General features: G+C 36.6%; 1 protein-coding gene and 1 long non-coding RNA gene across 2 annotated transcripts in view; one reads left to right on the forward strand and one right to left on the reverse strand.

Annotated features, from left to right (window-relative positions):
- Positions 1 to 16439, forward strand: part of LOC126759580 (uncharacterized) — a 497180-nt gene that overhangs the window by 58064 nt on the left and 422677 nt on the right. The window lies entirely within an intron of this gene.
- On the reverse strand, positions 9537 to 10511 carry LOC126759549 (achaete-scute complex protein T3). The gene has a single exon (XM_050474416.1). The coding sequence runs from the start codon at positions 10428 to 10430 to the stop codon at positions 9537 to 9539; it is 894 nt and encodes a 297-aa protein (XP_050330373.1). The 5' UTR covers positions 10431 to 10511.

Consider the following 16439-nt stretch of genomic DNA (forward strand, 5'->3'; position numbering starts at 1 on the left):
AGTTTTATGTAGCTGCTTGACTTTTATGGCTTCATTCAAGGAATCAATCTCAGCATTATTGCCGGCAAAACTCTCACACAATTCGTGTGAAAAAGTACTCACATTTTAATGGCACACTTCAAGAATCCTTTCGCAACAGGCTTGTGGCACATGCAAAGTGGTAGCCGGGCAACAAAGCGTACTGTTACTAAACTACAGTTACGACCTTGTACTAAAGTGTAACAATTGCGTCACTACTGTGGAAGGTGTCAAAATTCACTCAATCGCAACGGACGCAAGGATGCTCAAGTGTTTGCCTTTAAGCTGCGTGAGAGCGCGTGATAAAAATTCATATTTTCTGATTTTCGAAATATAGACTAATGTTCGAATATCTTACATACGCACATGTGAGCGCATAAATCACGCCGAAAAAGCAGCAATCAATGAATATTAGTGGCAAAGTGGGCGTGCTGGCGCAGTGTCCTGCCAGAGAGCATGTCCCTTTAACGGCGAAGTCACAAGATTTATGTGACGCCAAACAAACAATCGCACTAAACAAACATATGTGAAAATTTATGTATGTTTGTACAAGTTCGAGTGCGTTGCTGGCACAGGAACCTGCTCAAATTTATTGCAAGTGCTGAGGGAGAGGCGGCGCGCATGTGCTTGCTTCCGCACTAAAAATTATGTCAAATATTATTTTCACGATTCACGATGTCAAATACGCATATGTTTGTGTATAAGTGCATACATATGTTTGAAAAATATTTTTCTATCATAAAAAAACACTAACATTAGTATTGAGTTTCAGTGAAGGATGTACTTCTACATATTGTTATTACTTGTTGTCTTGTCTGTATGCATGCCCCTTGGGCGCTGTAGTACATAAAAATTTGTGTAACAAGCACTTGGAGAGGAAATGTGCTGTGACGAGATGACAAGAGTCCGGCGTGTATTTTGGGGACATAAGGATAACAAAGCAATGCAAAATAAACATGCACTTCCTTGCAAGGAGTCTAAGGGCAATACTACAAAAAATTAAAAAAAAATACAACAACAATCAAAATGTGAAAAAATACAACAAAACTGTAAAAATATAAGAAAAATTGCGTCTTGAAAAAATTTGAAAAAAAGGAAAAATGTCCTTTGAAAAAATCTCATAGGTTTCAGCGCCAATTTCCTATTATATTTTTTCCAACTAAATTTCCTCTGCAAAAAAAATTGCATGCATGTCCTTGTAGTTTGTTACTCAATTGTGCGCACTGAATTGGAATCTGAGTTGATCTGTGTTATACGAGCATGATTTGCTGCCTATCTACAGCCGTTCGTTGGCGCATGCGCATTGCAATTGCTGTGCTGCAGCTTATGCCATTTGCTGCATGTTGCATAAATCTTTGTTGCAAATATTGCGTCATTGGCTTATGCCGAATTTTGACACCTAACTCGGATTATTCAACCGGTATTATATAACTAGAGCATGGGTTTACAGCAGCTGATGCCCAATGTATGTATGTAAACGGACATATGTAATTATAAGTACAGTACAGTGCATAATTTTGGCAGTATGTATATATGTAATGGACATATTGTTAAATATTTTTTTTTATGTTTTCTAAATAAAAGCACACGAAGCAAAAAATGTTAATTTGTGGGAGGCCCGCTTGGATCGCAACACCTTCTTTTTTAATTTAATTTTTTTAGGTAAAATTACTTATGATTAGCTTCTTCGACAAAGTTTTGAGCTAAAAAATATTAAAAATAAATATTCTAGTATATTGTGAAGAGGGTAGGATAATTATTAATGTAAAAAAAGATAAAAAAGACTCAGTCACTAATAAGTTCCATGAAACCTTACCGTACTTACCGATGTGAAACGTATATATATTTTTTAAATTCAAGATCTTATTTAGCATAATAATATGATTTAGATCATACTGTTCGATTTATACGCTCCAACTGTTAAAAGTACATCGATTGATTTTGTGTATAGAAAAATTCGGTCCTTCAGTTCACATAGTACATTGAACTTCTTTTTCTATCCAGCCCTATCGAAATGTTTATAAAAGGGTTTCAGTAAATTGGAACACTGACGTTTTGACTGGACAATTTCTATTTGTCTTCCAGAGCCTGGTGTAAGGTTAAAATTATAAAAACGCAATCGCCCTAAACTCTATGGAGACATTTTCGCCTTCATCGGAAAAACATATAAAAAGATAGTTCATAGACTGTGCTGTCATCCTTCTTTGATACTTGTTCAAACAATATCAAGTCAAGCAATGACAAAACTGTCTGGGGGATTTTTTTAATACAAAATCTTATCTTTTATATAGTCATATAGGGTAATCCGATCACACTTATACAACGTGAGATATAAAGCAATTGGTCTACATTGGGATATAAACAGAAAATCAATATTTATTTTGTCGCCCTCAGAGTAATCTCCACCAGATGTAATACACTTATGCAAAAGATTTTTCCAGTCCTCGAAACACTTTTCATAAGCACTTTTTGGGATGGCCTTCAGCTCCTTCAGCGAATTTTGTTTTATATTTTTGATCGACTGAAAACGGGTTCCACGGTGCGGCAATTTCAGTTTGGAGAACAAAAAAAATCACACGGAGCCAAATCTGGTGAATACGGTGATTGATCGTTGATATTCATTGCGTTTTTGGCTTTAAATTCGGTCACAATCGTGGCTCGATGCGAAGGTGCATTATCATAGTGTAAAATCCATGAATTGCTCTTCCACAATTCCGACCATTTCTGAAGGATGTTCCCGCGAAAACGCCACAATACGGCCAAATAGTACTCTTTATTAACCGTCTGTCCCTTCGGAACAAATTTATGATACACCAAACCAGGAATATCGAAAAAACAATGAGCATCACTTTAATTTTGGACTCGTTTTTTTCCATCCATTCCGATGATTATTAACTTTTTTGCATGTCAAACTCATATACCATATCTCAGCAGCAGTTATAATGCGCTCCATGAATGTGGGATCGGAATTTGCACAATCAAGCATGTCCAAAGAAACCTGTTTACGGTATTCTTTTTGAAAAAACAAAAAAAAAATTAGCTTTATCGGGATGAGTCGAACAAGAACGCGTTTCATACCCAAAATATTCACGAAAATCATTCGAACGGACTCACGAGAGATGTCAAACTCTCTTGCCATCGGTCTTACATTTGACTGACGATTTTCAAGCTCCATATCCTTCACTGTTTTTAACATTTTCATCAATTGAAGAGGACGAAGGTCCTCCAGAACGATCTCTCGACAGTCTTTGAAGGCTTTGTAACCACGAATTTTGGTTAGATATACAAAATTTGGATTAAATCTCTTAGTTCGATCTTTTTATCCATCGTAAAAATCTTTACACACTACTGAGGTGTACAGACTTCAGCAGCTGCTATAAACAAACTTGTTGACAAATTGCGCTCATATTTGTTATGGTAGTTAAGAGCAGTACTACTAACTTAGCAAAATAAACGTTGTTGAAATATCATTTATTCGGAAATTTATTTACTTACTTATATTAAATAAAAATATAAACATTTCCTCATTTACTTTCTGCCAATTTATTTCACACCACTGCAATTAATTCGCACACAACTGTACGCGATCACTACGGAAGCGCGTAAGGAAGTTGCTGCCTACTTACGTTGACATCTCGCATATGCGCCAGGTTCTAACAAATACAGCACACAGTTTCCTATAATCTGCCTCCAGCGTATTTAATTTCAGCTCTGAGCTGCTGACAATTAACGCAAATTCTGCAATGAATTTGATACAATTTCTTTTTTTCTTGTTTCTTTCTATTTTTACACACAAAAGTTCGTAAAGAAATTTTAATCCTCGACCTTTGTAAGACTTGGCAAAAATTGTCGTCCGCCTTACTTCCTGCACTTCCTTGGACGAACGCTAAGCCAGCGCTGAGGTGTATGTGTGAGTATTTAAAGGTAGTGTATGTATGTATGTATGCGTGTGTATATGGATTTTTCGTCTAAAATTTTTTTTTTCATGAAATTTCCCTATACACCTTACTTAAATTTCGCTGCAGCATTGTCTCACCGCCGAGCGCTGTGTGTGTGTTGTGGGTGTTGTCCGCGCCTCTAAAGCATTGTTAGAACCTCATTTTCTGCTTAGCGTGTAACAAATAAGTTTCATTTTGAAGACTAAAAATTCTGCTTTGCTTTAACGCGATTTGCAGTTATTAGCTGGCATTTTCTTACACCTTTTGAGTGCTGCCTTGCAACTGTACCTTTAAGACAGCGCAGACGCAAGTCTTTGTCAACAATTGTCATTCTAAGTACTGGCACATGGCCATGGGTGCCACCCATATCCGTTCTTACGCGTGCCCTTACATTCTTTATTCCAATATCTCCCAGAATAGAGTGTAAGTCTTGCAAATTTGCATAATCATAGTGTAAGGCGATCAGATTTCAGCTTGCGCATACACTTCCTATCGCAAGAAACCAAAAGTATTTCATTTATATTTATTTTTCTTCGTTTTCATTATTTTTGGGGTGCGCATGCGCAATGCACAGCCGCACGCCTTGCGCAATTTACATACCTGTTCGGTGCCGTTTGCCTGTGTATACTCGCCGGACGTGAAATTTTGCTATAACCTCAACTGTATTGGGGTGTTGATTTCACAGTTCGATACAATATTTATGCCCCGTTTTGTTGAATTAATTATTAAAGCGTTTATTGAGTGGTGGCACAAGCCACCCTTACCCTTGTGTTACTTAGTTATGGATATGATAAATATAAAATAAATATATTTTTCCTTTTGAACAAGTAACTGGACTTATTATGCTATAATTTGCTTTCATTTTACTGTTATGGTCTTTTTTATACCCTGCACAGGGTATACATTCATGTTTGCCACGAAAGTTTGTGACAACCAAAGGCAAACGTCGGAGACCATATTAATGATAACATATAAATGAGCAGCATGACGAGCTCTTTCGATTTAGTCACATCCGTTTGTCTGTCCGTCCATCTGTTTGTCCGTCCGTCTGTCTGTAAATACGGTTAAGAAGGGGCTTGAGTATATCACTGCTGCGGAATGACTGGATTTCCTTTGATGATGTGGAGAGGGAGGGATTTCTAGGGAGCTGTAGGCTTTTAGATCATATGATCAGGTGTAGGTGGCAAGACCGTTGGGACTATAGCCTAACAGCCAAGTAACTTATGAGTACATTCGGGACATTGGGTTTGTTGAGGATAACCAAGACTTCAGATTTTGTCTGAGTCTGGCTTTTCTGCTTACAGGGCATGGGTCTCTGAATGCACTTTTCAATCAGAGGCACCTATCTGATAGGTCGAATTGTTTTTGTGAGGTGGGGGTAGAAGACTGGGTGCATATAATAGCAGTATGCCGGATGAACTCGGACATTAGGGATCTTGGTATAATGGGGATTAGCTGGACTGATGGGCGTTTAGATGTTAGCGGCGTGAGCTCCACTACTCGGAATGCCGAACAGTTATGGTTGTTTGCGCGTAAGTTGTTTAAGTAGCGAAGGTGTGTAACCGGGAAGTAGGATTAATTTTGTATAAGTGGTGTGTGTATAGGATTTAACCCCTGGCCACCAGTCCAGAGCTGAATGGAAGCTCAACTGGTAATAGTTTCGGCTAAGATGTCCGACCGGAGACTTAATTATGGTAACACGAGTAACCTATTGGAGCTCGCTGCAACCTGCTCCTGCGGACTGGCCCCTCGGGGAGTATCGTTGGGGTTTTAGATAGGCCTCGAACCCTACCAAGAATGTACTGAATTTGTACTGAAAAGGCCTTTGACTGCCGTGGGGTATGGCTGTCGTCATCAGGTACGCACGTTAAATACAGCACACATTGTGTATACGCGAACAAGTCCCTCAGTTTTTGAGATATCGATCTGAAATTTTGCATACGTCTTTTTTTCTCAAGAAGCTTCTCATTGTCGGAACCGCCGATATCGGACCACGATAGCATGTAACTGCCATAAGAATTGAACGATCCAAACCAACCGCTTGTCAAGAAATTTGGCTTGGATAAGTGTCCAAGGCAATGGTACAATCTCCGAAAAAATTATTCACATCGGATGACTATAGCTTCAAGCTGTCATATAAACCGGCCCAACAAAAACAAATTCTTATATGACATCTATTGTATTCGTGAAGGGTATTATAGCTTCGGTGCAACCGCAGTAAATATTTGCCATATTCTTATTGTTGTTGTTATTACTTTTTTCGCTTCATTATTTTGTTTTTGGTGCTGTTACTTTTTTAGCGGCACACGTAAGCAATTCTTCTCTGCTAAATGTTGTTTGTCATCCAATAACCCCTACAACCCCTTGCCACGCTGCCGCACCTGGAACACACACAAACAAATATTAAGGGGTCCCTACGTAAGCGCATACGTAATGTCCTGCTTGCAATTGTCCTTATCCCTTTGTTATGCATTCGCATTCGCAATCGCATTCGTTTTGGGGTTGTGGTTGCTTGTTGGTTGATGTTGTTGCTTGGCGGCCGCTTGCAATACCGCTTCGGCCCGGAAGTGCATTAGCAGGCAAATTATGTATGCTTTACGCCTTTGACCAGGCGTAAAGCCTGCCGGTCCATCAGGCTTGTTTGCTGGCTCCCTGTCTCCTCGTCATTCACTCGCTCATTCGCTCAGCTTTGTTGCAGTTGTTGCCGGTTTGCCCACGTGGTCCTTGTAGTTAGGCCGTGAGGCGTGACCGGTTACTTCCGTTAACACAATTAATTCGTTTGCTGTTCTTGTTGTAGTTGTTGCTTGTTATTTTGCTCCTTAAGCTCGTAGCGGAAATGATAAAATATTTTAATTTTAATTTATTTATTTTGTTACCCAGCCGCTCAGTATGGCACCGTGGTTAGCATGACTACACGCTTTGTGCGCGTGCATGTTGTGCTTGTTTGTTGTTGTTTATTGTCGAGTGTTATTAAGCGTTGTAGATGGTAAATAAATTATATTATTGTTGCTATGGTAGTGTAGCACTCGATTTTGTTTTTGCTTTCCAAATTTGTTTTTAATAGTTTAAGGTGTCTTAAACACATATTGCCATGGAAATTTAAAACTGAGATCCAACTTTTAAAGTGATTTTGAATTAATGTGGTTAGATAAATGTTTAGTTAGTTTTGGCATTATAGAAATATAGCGAGTCATCTGCTTTATCACCAAATTTTCACGACTATCACTTGATTTAAAAAACCATTTTTTCTCTTCCGAAAGAAACATTATCGAAATTTGCTATTTAGCGAGCTAATAATATATTCTGTCTTTATAAGACTTTTCCTTCTCAAAAATCCATGCATTGTCCCATAAAGGTGGATTTTGGTGGAAATGGATATCGAAATTCCATTTCCTTTCTACATGAACCTAACCTCACTTTATAACAATATTATAGGATTCACTTTGCAGAAATCCATAAACGCGCACATTTTTGCTACATTTTCATCTGGAGAAGGTCTTGCTTGAACTATTTACAGTGTATTTTATGTTCTCATAAACACCTTGGTCACAAGCTATCTTAAGTCGCATACCTTTTAGTCAGCTGAAAGAAACTCGCTTTTCCTTGTGATTGAGGTCAACTCTTCCATAAATTAATGAAACATAATAATTGGTTTAAGGGGTTACATGGGTTATTATGTTTCGAAAAATCGATGTTTCTTATCAAATTCAACAACATCCTAAATTTTCAAGTTGATCAGAGTAATAGTTTCGGAGTTACAGCCTTGAGAACTTGTGCGCTCATGGCTAGCTGGGCTAAGTACGTAAATTTTTATATATTTTTCATAAATTTCGGATTTGGTATGCTATATTTTAACTTGTATAAAGCTTGGACTTAGTGTGCTGATTTTTTCTAAAATCGGTTTGATAATTCAGGAGTTTACCCCGGACAAACAACGATTGACGTGCTGTTGTAAACTCGGCTCTAACCGCGTATGCTAATAAAGCTAATAAAGAGAAGAAGATACACATATTCGATAAGATATGAAAGCAGAGTATTTGATGAATTTCCGAAGCAGATTTTGAGGTCATAACTTTCTGAAAACTTTGATTAGTTTTGATGAATTAAACAACCAAGTGGTGTAACCGAAATAAACAACTTAAGCATAAAGGTGCTAAAATAGTAGGAAATTCCGTATTATCTTGTATTGAATTCAATTATTCAGCAATGTTGCTGTCTTATGCAGATTTATGCCGAATCGAGGAAGACTTTAAAGGTTTGCTATCTATTGCGCACGATTCAGAGTACAAAGTAACTTATTTTATCGCTTACTCAATTTTAATTGAACACAATACAAAACGTTAATTTCGTTAGCCATATGCTATCAGGGTTGGATATCGAAGTTTTCGACAAATTCCTAACTTCTTGGGAAAAATAGTACTTGTGTACGATTTCAGATCGATACAGGTAGAGGCACAGACGGACATGGTTAAATCGATTGGAGCTGTCCAAGGTGTCCTTTTGAATGCTACAAGAATCGTGGCACATTTAATATACCTTATTCAGGGTAGAAATATCATTGAATTTTAAGTTTTAAGCTACAAGAGATTATGTTGCATTAGAAAGTTGAGATTTTCAATAAACATTTTTAAATAAAGTGAAAGTTGTAGATGTGCTAAATTTCTGTAGCTTTGCATTCAATATTTTTTACTTTTATTCTCAGTTTATTTCACTCTCCGAGATTTGGTGAATCGAACCAGCAACTGATGTAAATTAATATTTTTTTTTTCAGATTGAAAATGTAGAAAAATTTAACAAAATACGACTTATTTTAATTATAGAACTCAGAAATGATTTGAAATTTAGAGTATATAATATTCTCTATACTGTAGTATGTATTATTCAACACCATATTTTTCTAAATGTGTTCTCTAATTTTCTTTCACAATTTCACAGAGAGATTCCTTCAGGAAGTAAAAGCAAGATCGGTCTAAAACAATTTTTTTCTTTGAATTTCGAAATTTGATTTTTTTCAAATGTTGGATAGGTCTGCATTAGCCAAAAATGTGTATTTGCTTTACCAATTGTTCCTCCATCTCCTAAAACCATCTTAGAGAAAAACTCGAATCAGCTGAAGATGTCAATACCGGAAAAGTAAAAAAGAAAATATTTTATGTTTTTCAATGAATTTTGTTTTATTTGGTTTGTTTTTGTTTGTTTGCATTTTTATAGTGGTTTGCTTAGTCTACAAGTCTTAGTTTAGTGTCTTCCATTACTTAAAATTAGCACTTAACATATGAGTAGGGTTTTAAATCATTTGTCTTCCATAACTTAAAATTAAATATAAAAAAATTTACTTAAACTAAAAATTTAACACAATAAAAGTTTGTTTTTTGCAAGGCACTATTTACAAAATTTTACAAAAAGTCGAACAAAAATTCAACTTTTTCTTACACAACGCTCTTTGAAGTAAAATAGATTGTATTTGTGGAAAATACGGAGTCCTGAGTTGCCACTGGTCTGTATTGTCTCTCTCACTTGATTTTTGGAATTATTTGCGCAGGTTGTTTAAGTCACTGATTTGCACTTGTAACGCGCTACTTATTGCTCTTGCCACGAAGAGATGTAGTCCAAGAGCTCCTCATCATCAGGTTGCTCTTCCTCCGGCGACAAATGTGCGAAATCGTCGAACGACTCGAATTTGAATTGCGACGCATGCACGGCCGTTTGTGGCTGTTGCTGCTGCTGCGCCTCCAACTTGACGGGATGCAAATAGTTGGCGCCGCCAATGGAAATGTCTGAGTCGCCGCTGTAGCTGGGCGCTGGCGAGACTGAAGCCTCAGAGTGGTAAGAGCGTTGCAGCTGGTTGAATGCGACATCGCTGGGACTGCCCATGGAGGAGTAGCCGTAGTTGCTGCCATCATTGCTGGACTCATCGCAGAGCGCCGTGCCAACATGCATATTACTAGTAGTCGTACTTGGTTGCGACTCCTCGAGCATGTCCTGCAGACCGCGTATGTATTCGACCGCAATGCGCAGCGTATCCACTTTGGAGAGCTTCTTGCTGGCGCCGCGTCCGCCATGCGACAACGTATTGATGACCGTCTGTGGCAGATGTTGACGCAAGTTGGCGAAACCGTTGTTCACCTGCTTGACACGATTGCGCTCGCGCGCATTGCGACGCGCCACCGACGGTAATTGTTCGCCGTAAGGCATATTCATGTAGGTGTACTTCTTGCGTGGCAGCAGGTCATCAGCAGCCCCCGGACCCATTTGGATGTTATGCAGATTGCTGCTGCCCAGCACTTTAGGTGCGGGCGCGATGCTTTGCTGCTTCTTGGCTTGGTAGAGCGCTGCTGTTTGCTGTAGCGTTTGTTGTTGCAGTTGCTGCTGTTGTTGTTGTGCTTTTTGCAACAACATTATGTTGCCGTTCAACATTTGAAAGTGATGTTGCTGTTGTTGGTAACCCGTTTGCGTCATACACACACTGGCCATTTTTTATGATGAATGATTTTTAGGATTGAATGAGTTCAGTCGATATTTGACCTAAACACAGTTACTTCTTGTTGTATTTTGTTTTTTTTTTTAACACGTTTTTGTTGTATTTGCACTGATTGGTCTTCGTCGCTGACTGCTTGCTTGGCTACAACTATTTTACTCGTTTTCTGAAGACGAGCTTGTAATGCTATGAAATCAAATGCCTTAATGATTCCCTTCGTCCTCTGGCAGCGCCTTAAGTACAATTTCCACAGCCAAGCAACAGTCACAGTCACCGTCGCAGCTCTGTGCTCTGTTCGTCCATACAGCGTGAGTAGCGGCTATACCTGCTTCCTCCCCTGTTGCTCGTCATCATCGTACGCTGGCCGAGGGTTAAACGGCAGCGCAAGTGATCGCGCTCACGATCAGTGCCACGAACTCCAACGGGAATATAGGGATAGAGCAGCGCTGTGCAGAGTAACTCGGAGAGCGAAGCAGAGTTACTTCGTTACAAGAAGACTTTGTGGTGCACGGAAAAGGGTGGCGCACATCAGCGCATGAGAGCGAGGAGAGAGCGCGTTTGTAGGCGGGCAAATAGCATATTTTCTTAGGGCAGCAAGGGAGTTCGAGCGCTAAGTTCGCGCTGTATACCGTATTGGCTCGATGTGTAGTGGACAGGTTACAGAGATTTAACAGGCATGTGCACAGGCTGAGCGCTGGCGAGCAGTGCGAAGGGAGAGCAGCAAATGTTTGTAGCTTTGTGCTTAGCAACATGCATGTTTGTTTGTAGATTTGGTAGCACCATTCCTTTGGTAGAATGTGGCGTGTGCCAGCTCAAATATTATGTATGTGTATGTGTTTGTGAACACATTTTTATTGAGTTTTCTTATTTCCATATACATATGTACATACATACTTATGTAGAATCGTATAAAATAGTATGAAAAACGTTTTTATTTGAAAAGATATTTTCCCGAAATTTTTGTGTGAAATATTAGCGAAAACAAAATTAAAATATTTTACGAAATTTTCCTGATCGGTCTACCGTAGCATTTAGCTCCCATACAAACAGATCGACCAAAATTAAGTTCTTGTATGAAAAACTTTTTTATTTGACAAGATATATTCCGGAAATTTGGTGTGGATTATCACCCAAAGTAAAGCTCAAATATTTGACGAAATTTTCCTGATCGGTCTATCGTTGCATATAGCTGTCATATAAACGGATCGACTAGAATTAAATTGTTGTAAGAAAAACTATTTTCTATGAAAAGATATTTTCCCGAAATTTAGTGAGGGTTATTAACCAAATCAAGACTAAAATATCTGAAGAAATTTTCCATATTGAATCACTGTAGCATATAGCCGCCATACAAACAGACCGACTAAAATTCATTTCTTCTAAGAAAAACTTTTTTATTTGAAAAGGTGTATTCTCAAAATTCGGTTTTTTATAAATCAAAACAAGTTTTTTAAGTCAACATTCGAGAAATAGTTTTCAAAAATTAGCATTCAACATGTTTTTAAATCAGTAAAATTAAGCGCTCAACATTTATTTACTCTGTTCTCTGAAAAACTAAACTAAAAATTAAACAAACTCATTCTTGATTTAAAAAATAATATTTACTATTTTTACGGATGGAGGTTTCATATAATCTAGATTTTATAATGGTTACCTTCCATTGCTTACTTCCAGTTATTAATTACATAGCTGTCTGAAGATAATTAAAAGTTATATTTAGATTTGTACCATTTTGTACCAGTTCTTGGTTACCTCGCTTATTTAGAATCTAAATTTTACATTTGTATGATTCATTTTGTAAGATTATATTCTTACTAATAATAAGAAATTAACACATCATTTCAGCGACAGGATTTGTGAGGTTTAGCTTTTCCAGCAAACAAAATTTTATTTTTCAAAAATACATATATCTTTTTTAACTTAAGCTAAAATTAATTTCAACGATATTTTATTTAAAAAAATATTATGTTAATTTTTTCCATATTTTTTATATTTTATCTACAAATTTTTGTTTTTTTTTTCTTCTTATATGTACTATGATTTTTTATATTTTTTTTTAATAAGAATATCTAATTATTACTTTTATTTCTTATAGGAAAAATTTCTAAAGTTTTAACTCATTTAGTGCATATTTAAACTGAGTTGCTTTGAATTCAGCAAAAATCAATCATTTTCATTGTTAACTACTCATACATAAGCTATGTATTTATGTATGTGTACTCTCATTCATTTCATTTTCTAACTAAGCAGCAATCTTCATTAAAAAAACTCAGCTTATTCGGTTCTCTGTGCAAATATGTACATAACTGCTTACGTTGCTGTTACGTCAGCGCAGCATAACATTCCAGAGTAATCCACTGTTAACTAACATGAGAAACACCCCCACAAAACAAAACAGCTGTTAAGTTACTCATTGCGTATTAACATATGTTAATCGTTAACAGTGCACTGTTACTCCACCACATACTTATGTTAGCGAAATTGCTGTCTCGCAGATAACCTTCGCCTTCACCTTAGCACACTTGGTTGAGCAGCAGAAACCTGCGCAGAGAATTTCCCCTCCTTCATACGCCAGCACATCAGCTAGTGCAACAGCATCCTGACGACGACCAAGTACCTGACTGTCCAATTTATCTAGATCTTCTGGCTACACCTACACACAAGCGTAATTTTCCTTCGTTTCTTAGGCACTTTGAATGGAATATGTTTAAGCATGTGTGTGTGTGTTTCATTTCTTTGCTTCGCCACTATTATATTACGCGCTGTTGGCTCTTTTGTTGTTGCTTTTGGAAAAACTGCGTAAGCATTGTTTTTGTCCTATTGGTTTTTGTCTGTCTTTATTTTCGTTATATCCAGCGCAACAATATACTATGCACTATGGGAATTATTGTTGTTTTTGTTGCTGTGATTATTGCTTACGCTTGTAGCGTAGCTATAAAATTTCCTCGCTTCACTGCCATAAAGGATATCTGATCTTTGTGCTGCCAAAGCGCACACACACAAACACATCTAGCAAGGATATAAGACAGCAAGGATGTGCGTTGTATGCCTGTCAGTTTTATTTTTAGTTGCCTTTGCTGACAAAATTCCTTTTCTTAAAGATTTTCTTTTCATTGCGAGCAAACACTTGCGTGGGGAGTTGCTGCTCTGCGTTTTGTGTCGCAAAGCAGCGAAAATTGAAAGTGTCTTTGGGCAACTGCTTGGGAATCATTGTGTGTTGTATATGTGTTTGCATACTATATACTTTATGCAGAATATGTACATAAGTATATATTAACCTATGTCGTTGAGAAATAATTATTTTTCTTGCTGGTTGTTTGCGCAAGCGCGTATCCTGTGGACGCTGGCAGTCGCCGTTGCGCAGTTCATCGAGCATGTGGTTGCTGCAAGGATGGAGTTTTATATTTTTCTGCTTGGCATAAATATTTAAGCGAAAATGGTAGAGTTTGTTTTTGTGAAAATCTTAAAATATTTCTTGATTTGAGCTAGAAATTATTGAAAGCAATAAAAATTGAGTAGAATATATTTTAATCGTTTTTATTCTAAAATAAAAATATATCAGTAAAAATATTTGCTTATTATTCTAGTGCTAGTGTGAATAATTTGACTTCTGCGATGCATTTAATTTTGTCGTAAAAAAGAACAGAAATAGAGAATTAGCTTTAAAGGTAGTGATACTGAAGTAGACGTAGAAGATGTAGAGTCTAAGTGAAACCATATTAAATTAATTTTTGTTCAATTAATGTAACATTCGAACTTCGAAATTTGTTCATATTTCACGTGGAATTAAAAATTACTTTCAAATAAACTCATATTTGTTAAACATAAATTTCAAATTTCTAATACCGTCCTAATTAATAATAATTAATTTTAAAGTAAAATATTTTACATGATATTGAGGCAAAAGTGTGCTTCAGAAACCTATAAAAAATATTTTTTTGTTCTGTCAATTTACATTTTTTAGAAAACCAAAAATTCTATCTATTTGCTTTCGCTGAGTTAATTTAAAGTGATTTCATAGTACAAAGTCTAGTTGACCTACTGACAAAATTTATTTGTTAATTGTTTATCGAAATGCATACGTCCGATTACTACATAATTTAAAAAACTTGGTATTGATAAATAATTATTAATGATGCAATATTTTCACATTCACCAAAAACAAATTCTAAAATTTTTCTGTTTGAATAAAAAAAACTTTCATACGATTTAGGAATATTATTTTTACCGATATGTTGCAATACATTTTATGATACGCATGAAGAAATCGGCGATCTATTAAGTTGTATATCCCTGAGAACATTTTAGCCATGCCCTTGAAAGAAAGCCAGACCGTCTAATTTTGTTTAAGCATGACAGTTACGGCGTATTTCACCGGCAATAATAACCCTTATTGCCCTCAGAAGAAATCAATTGTAATAATGATTAATTTGTGGTGTATAATATAAATTTTTTAAAGCGTATTTTATTTGCCTACTAACTCTATATATTTTTAAACATTAAAATCGTTTTTAACAGTTAGAAGCAATATGAGAATAGTAGGTATATGAATATTTCCAATATAGAGCAAATTTAACATGGTTATATGGTAACTCTGGTGTACTTTTTATTTGCTTTCATCCTCATTTTCTATTGTATTGTGAGCAAAAAATAATTTGACTTTTTTCATAATTTTAAAATTCTTAATTTATTCTTCAAAATCAATGTCGTCCCCTCAAATTACTCACACATGGCCACAATACATTTGTGCCTACACTGTTTTCAATCCTCGAAACAGTGTTAGGATTAGCTTTCAATGCGCGTTTAATGTTCTTAATTGACTCCAAACGGTTTCGTTTGAGTTTGCTGAATAGCCAGAAGCCACGCGGAACTAAATCAGGCGAATACGGTGGTTGCGGCACGATATTGGTTGAAAATTTGACGAAAAACTCACGAACAATCAATGCAGTATGCGACGGCATTTATCCTGGTGCAAAAACCATGAATTATCGCACCATAATTCCGGCATAATTGACATTCATGGTATCCTAGTAGGCGGAAAGCCTTGTTTCAAAGACGTTAACGTGGCGCTGTTTAAAAAAAATCAGTTATTTTGGAACCATTCGTGCTCTCACTTTTCTTAAGCCCAAATGGTGTGTCAAACCAGTTTTCACTGATCCTTCTGATATTCCAACGATGGCAGTAAGTTCTCTGACTGATCATCGTCGATTTTATTGAGGTGTTGATCACCTGTTGACGTTGATAGCTGGCCTAGATGTGGTTCGTCATCAACGAGTTCTCGACCCTCTTTGAATAATTTGAACCAATCAAAAATACATGCTGGCGATAAACAATTGTCAACGAAGGCCTTTTCCAAGGTTCCGAAAGGTTTGGCATCAGAAATTTGATTTCGCATACAAAATTTAAAGGAACTTCTTTGCTGAATAATTTAACTCATTGTAAAAATCGCCAAATGCACTTTATGTATGTACTTAAGAAAAACAAGCGTATGATTAAGCTTTTTTTAATGTGACATTTGACCCATATGTCACTGACATGGAAAAAAAGTAGTGCTTAAGGGGGTTTTACTATTTTTTGCTTTTATTGGGGAACTAGTGTCTTTGACTCTAGTGATAGGATGGCAGGAAATTGTCCGTGAACATTTCGTCCATCATAATTGTGCTCTGCTTTTGCTAATGTGTTTAATAAATTCTAATTAGAATAAGTTTTATTTCAAAATTCAGTAACTGCTATCAAAAATGAGTTTCAGAAGTATTAACTTGAGGGGTTGTCTACCTTCACGGTGAAAAAATCGATTTTTTAGCGTATTTCTAATGTGAATTTCACTAAAAATATGCCGTATAAGAATTTTTATCGAAAGCATGTTGATTTACGAAATATCAAGCCTGAAAGCTGGGCCCATGCTGACTTTTCACGTTTTGTCATTTATCTTTAAATGCGCACTAACAAAACAAAAGTAGTGTTTTTTCCAGTTTTGGTACGATTCCGCCAAAACTATAACATCT

The sequence above is a fragment of the Bactrocera neohumeralis genome, chromosome 5 (genome assembly GCF_024586455.1).
Source record: "Bactrocera neohumeralis isolate Rockhampton chromosome 5, APGP_CSIRO_Bneo_wtdbg2-racon-allhic-juicebox.fasta_v2, whole genome shotgun sequence".
Classification (NCBI taxonomy): Eukaryota; Metazoa; Arthropoda; class Insecta; order Diptera; family Tephritidae; genus Bactrocera; species Bactrocera neohumeralis.

What these genes read in the sequence shown, in the direction of transcription:
- LOC126759549 (XM_050474416.1), bottom strand. Translation starts at nt 10,430, where the DNA reads ATGGCCAGTGTGTGTATGACGCAAACGGGTTACCAACAACAGCAACAT.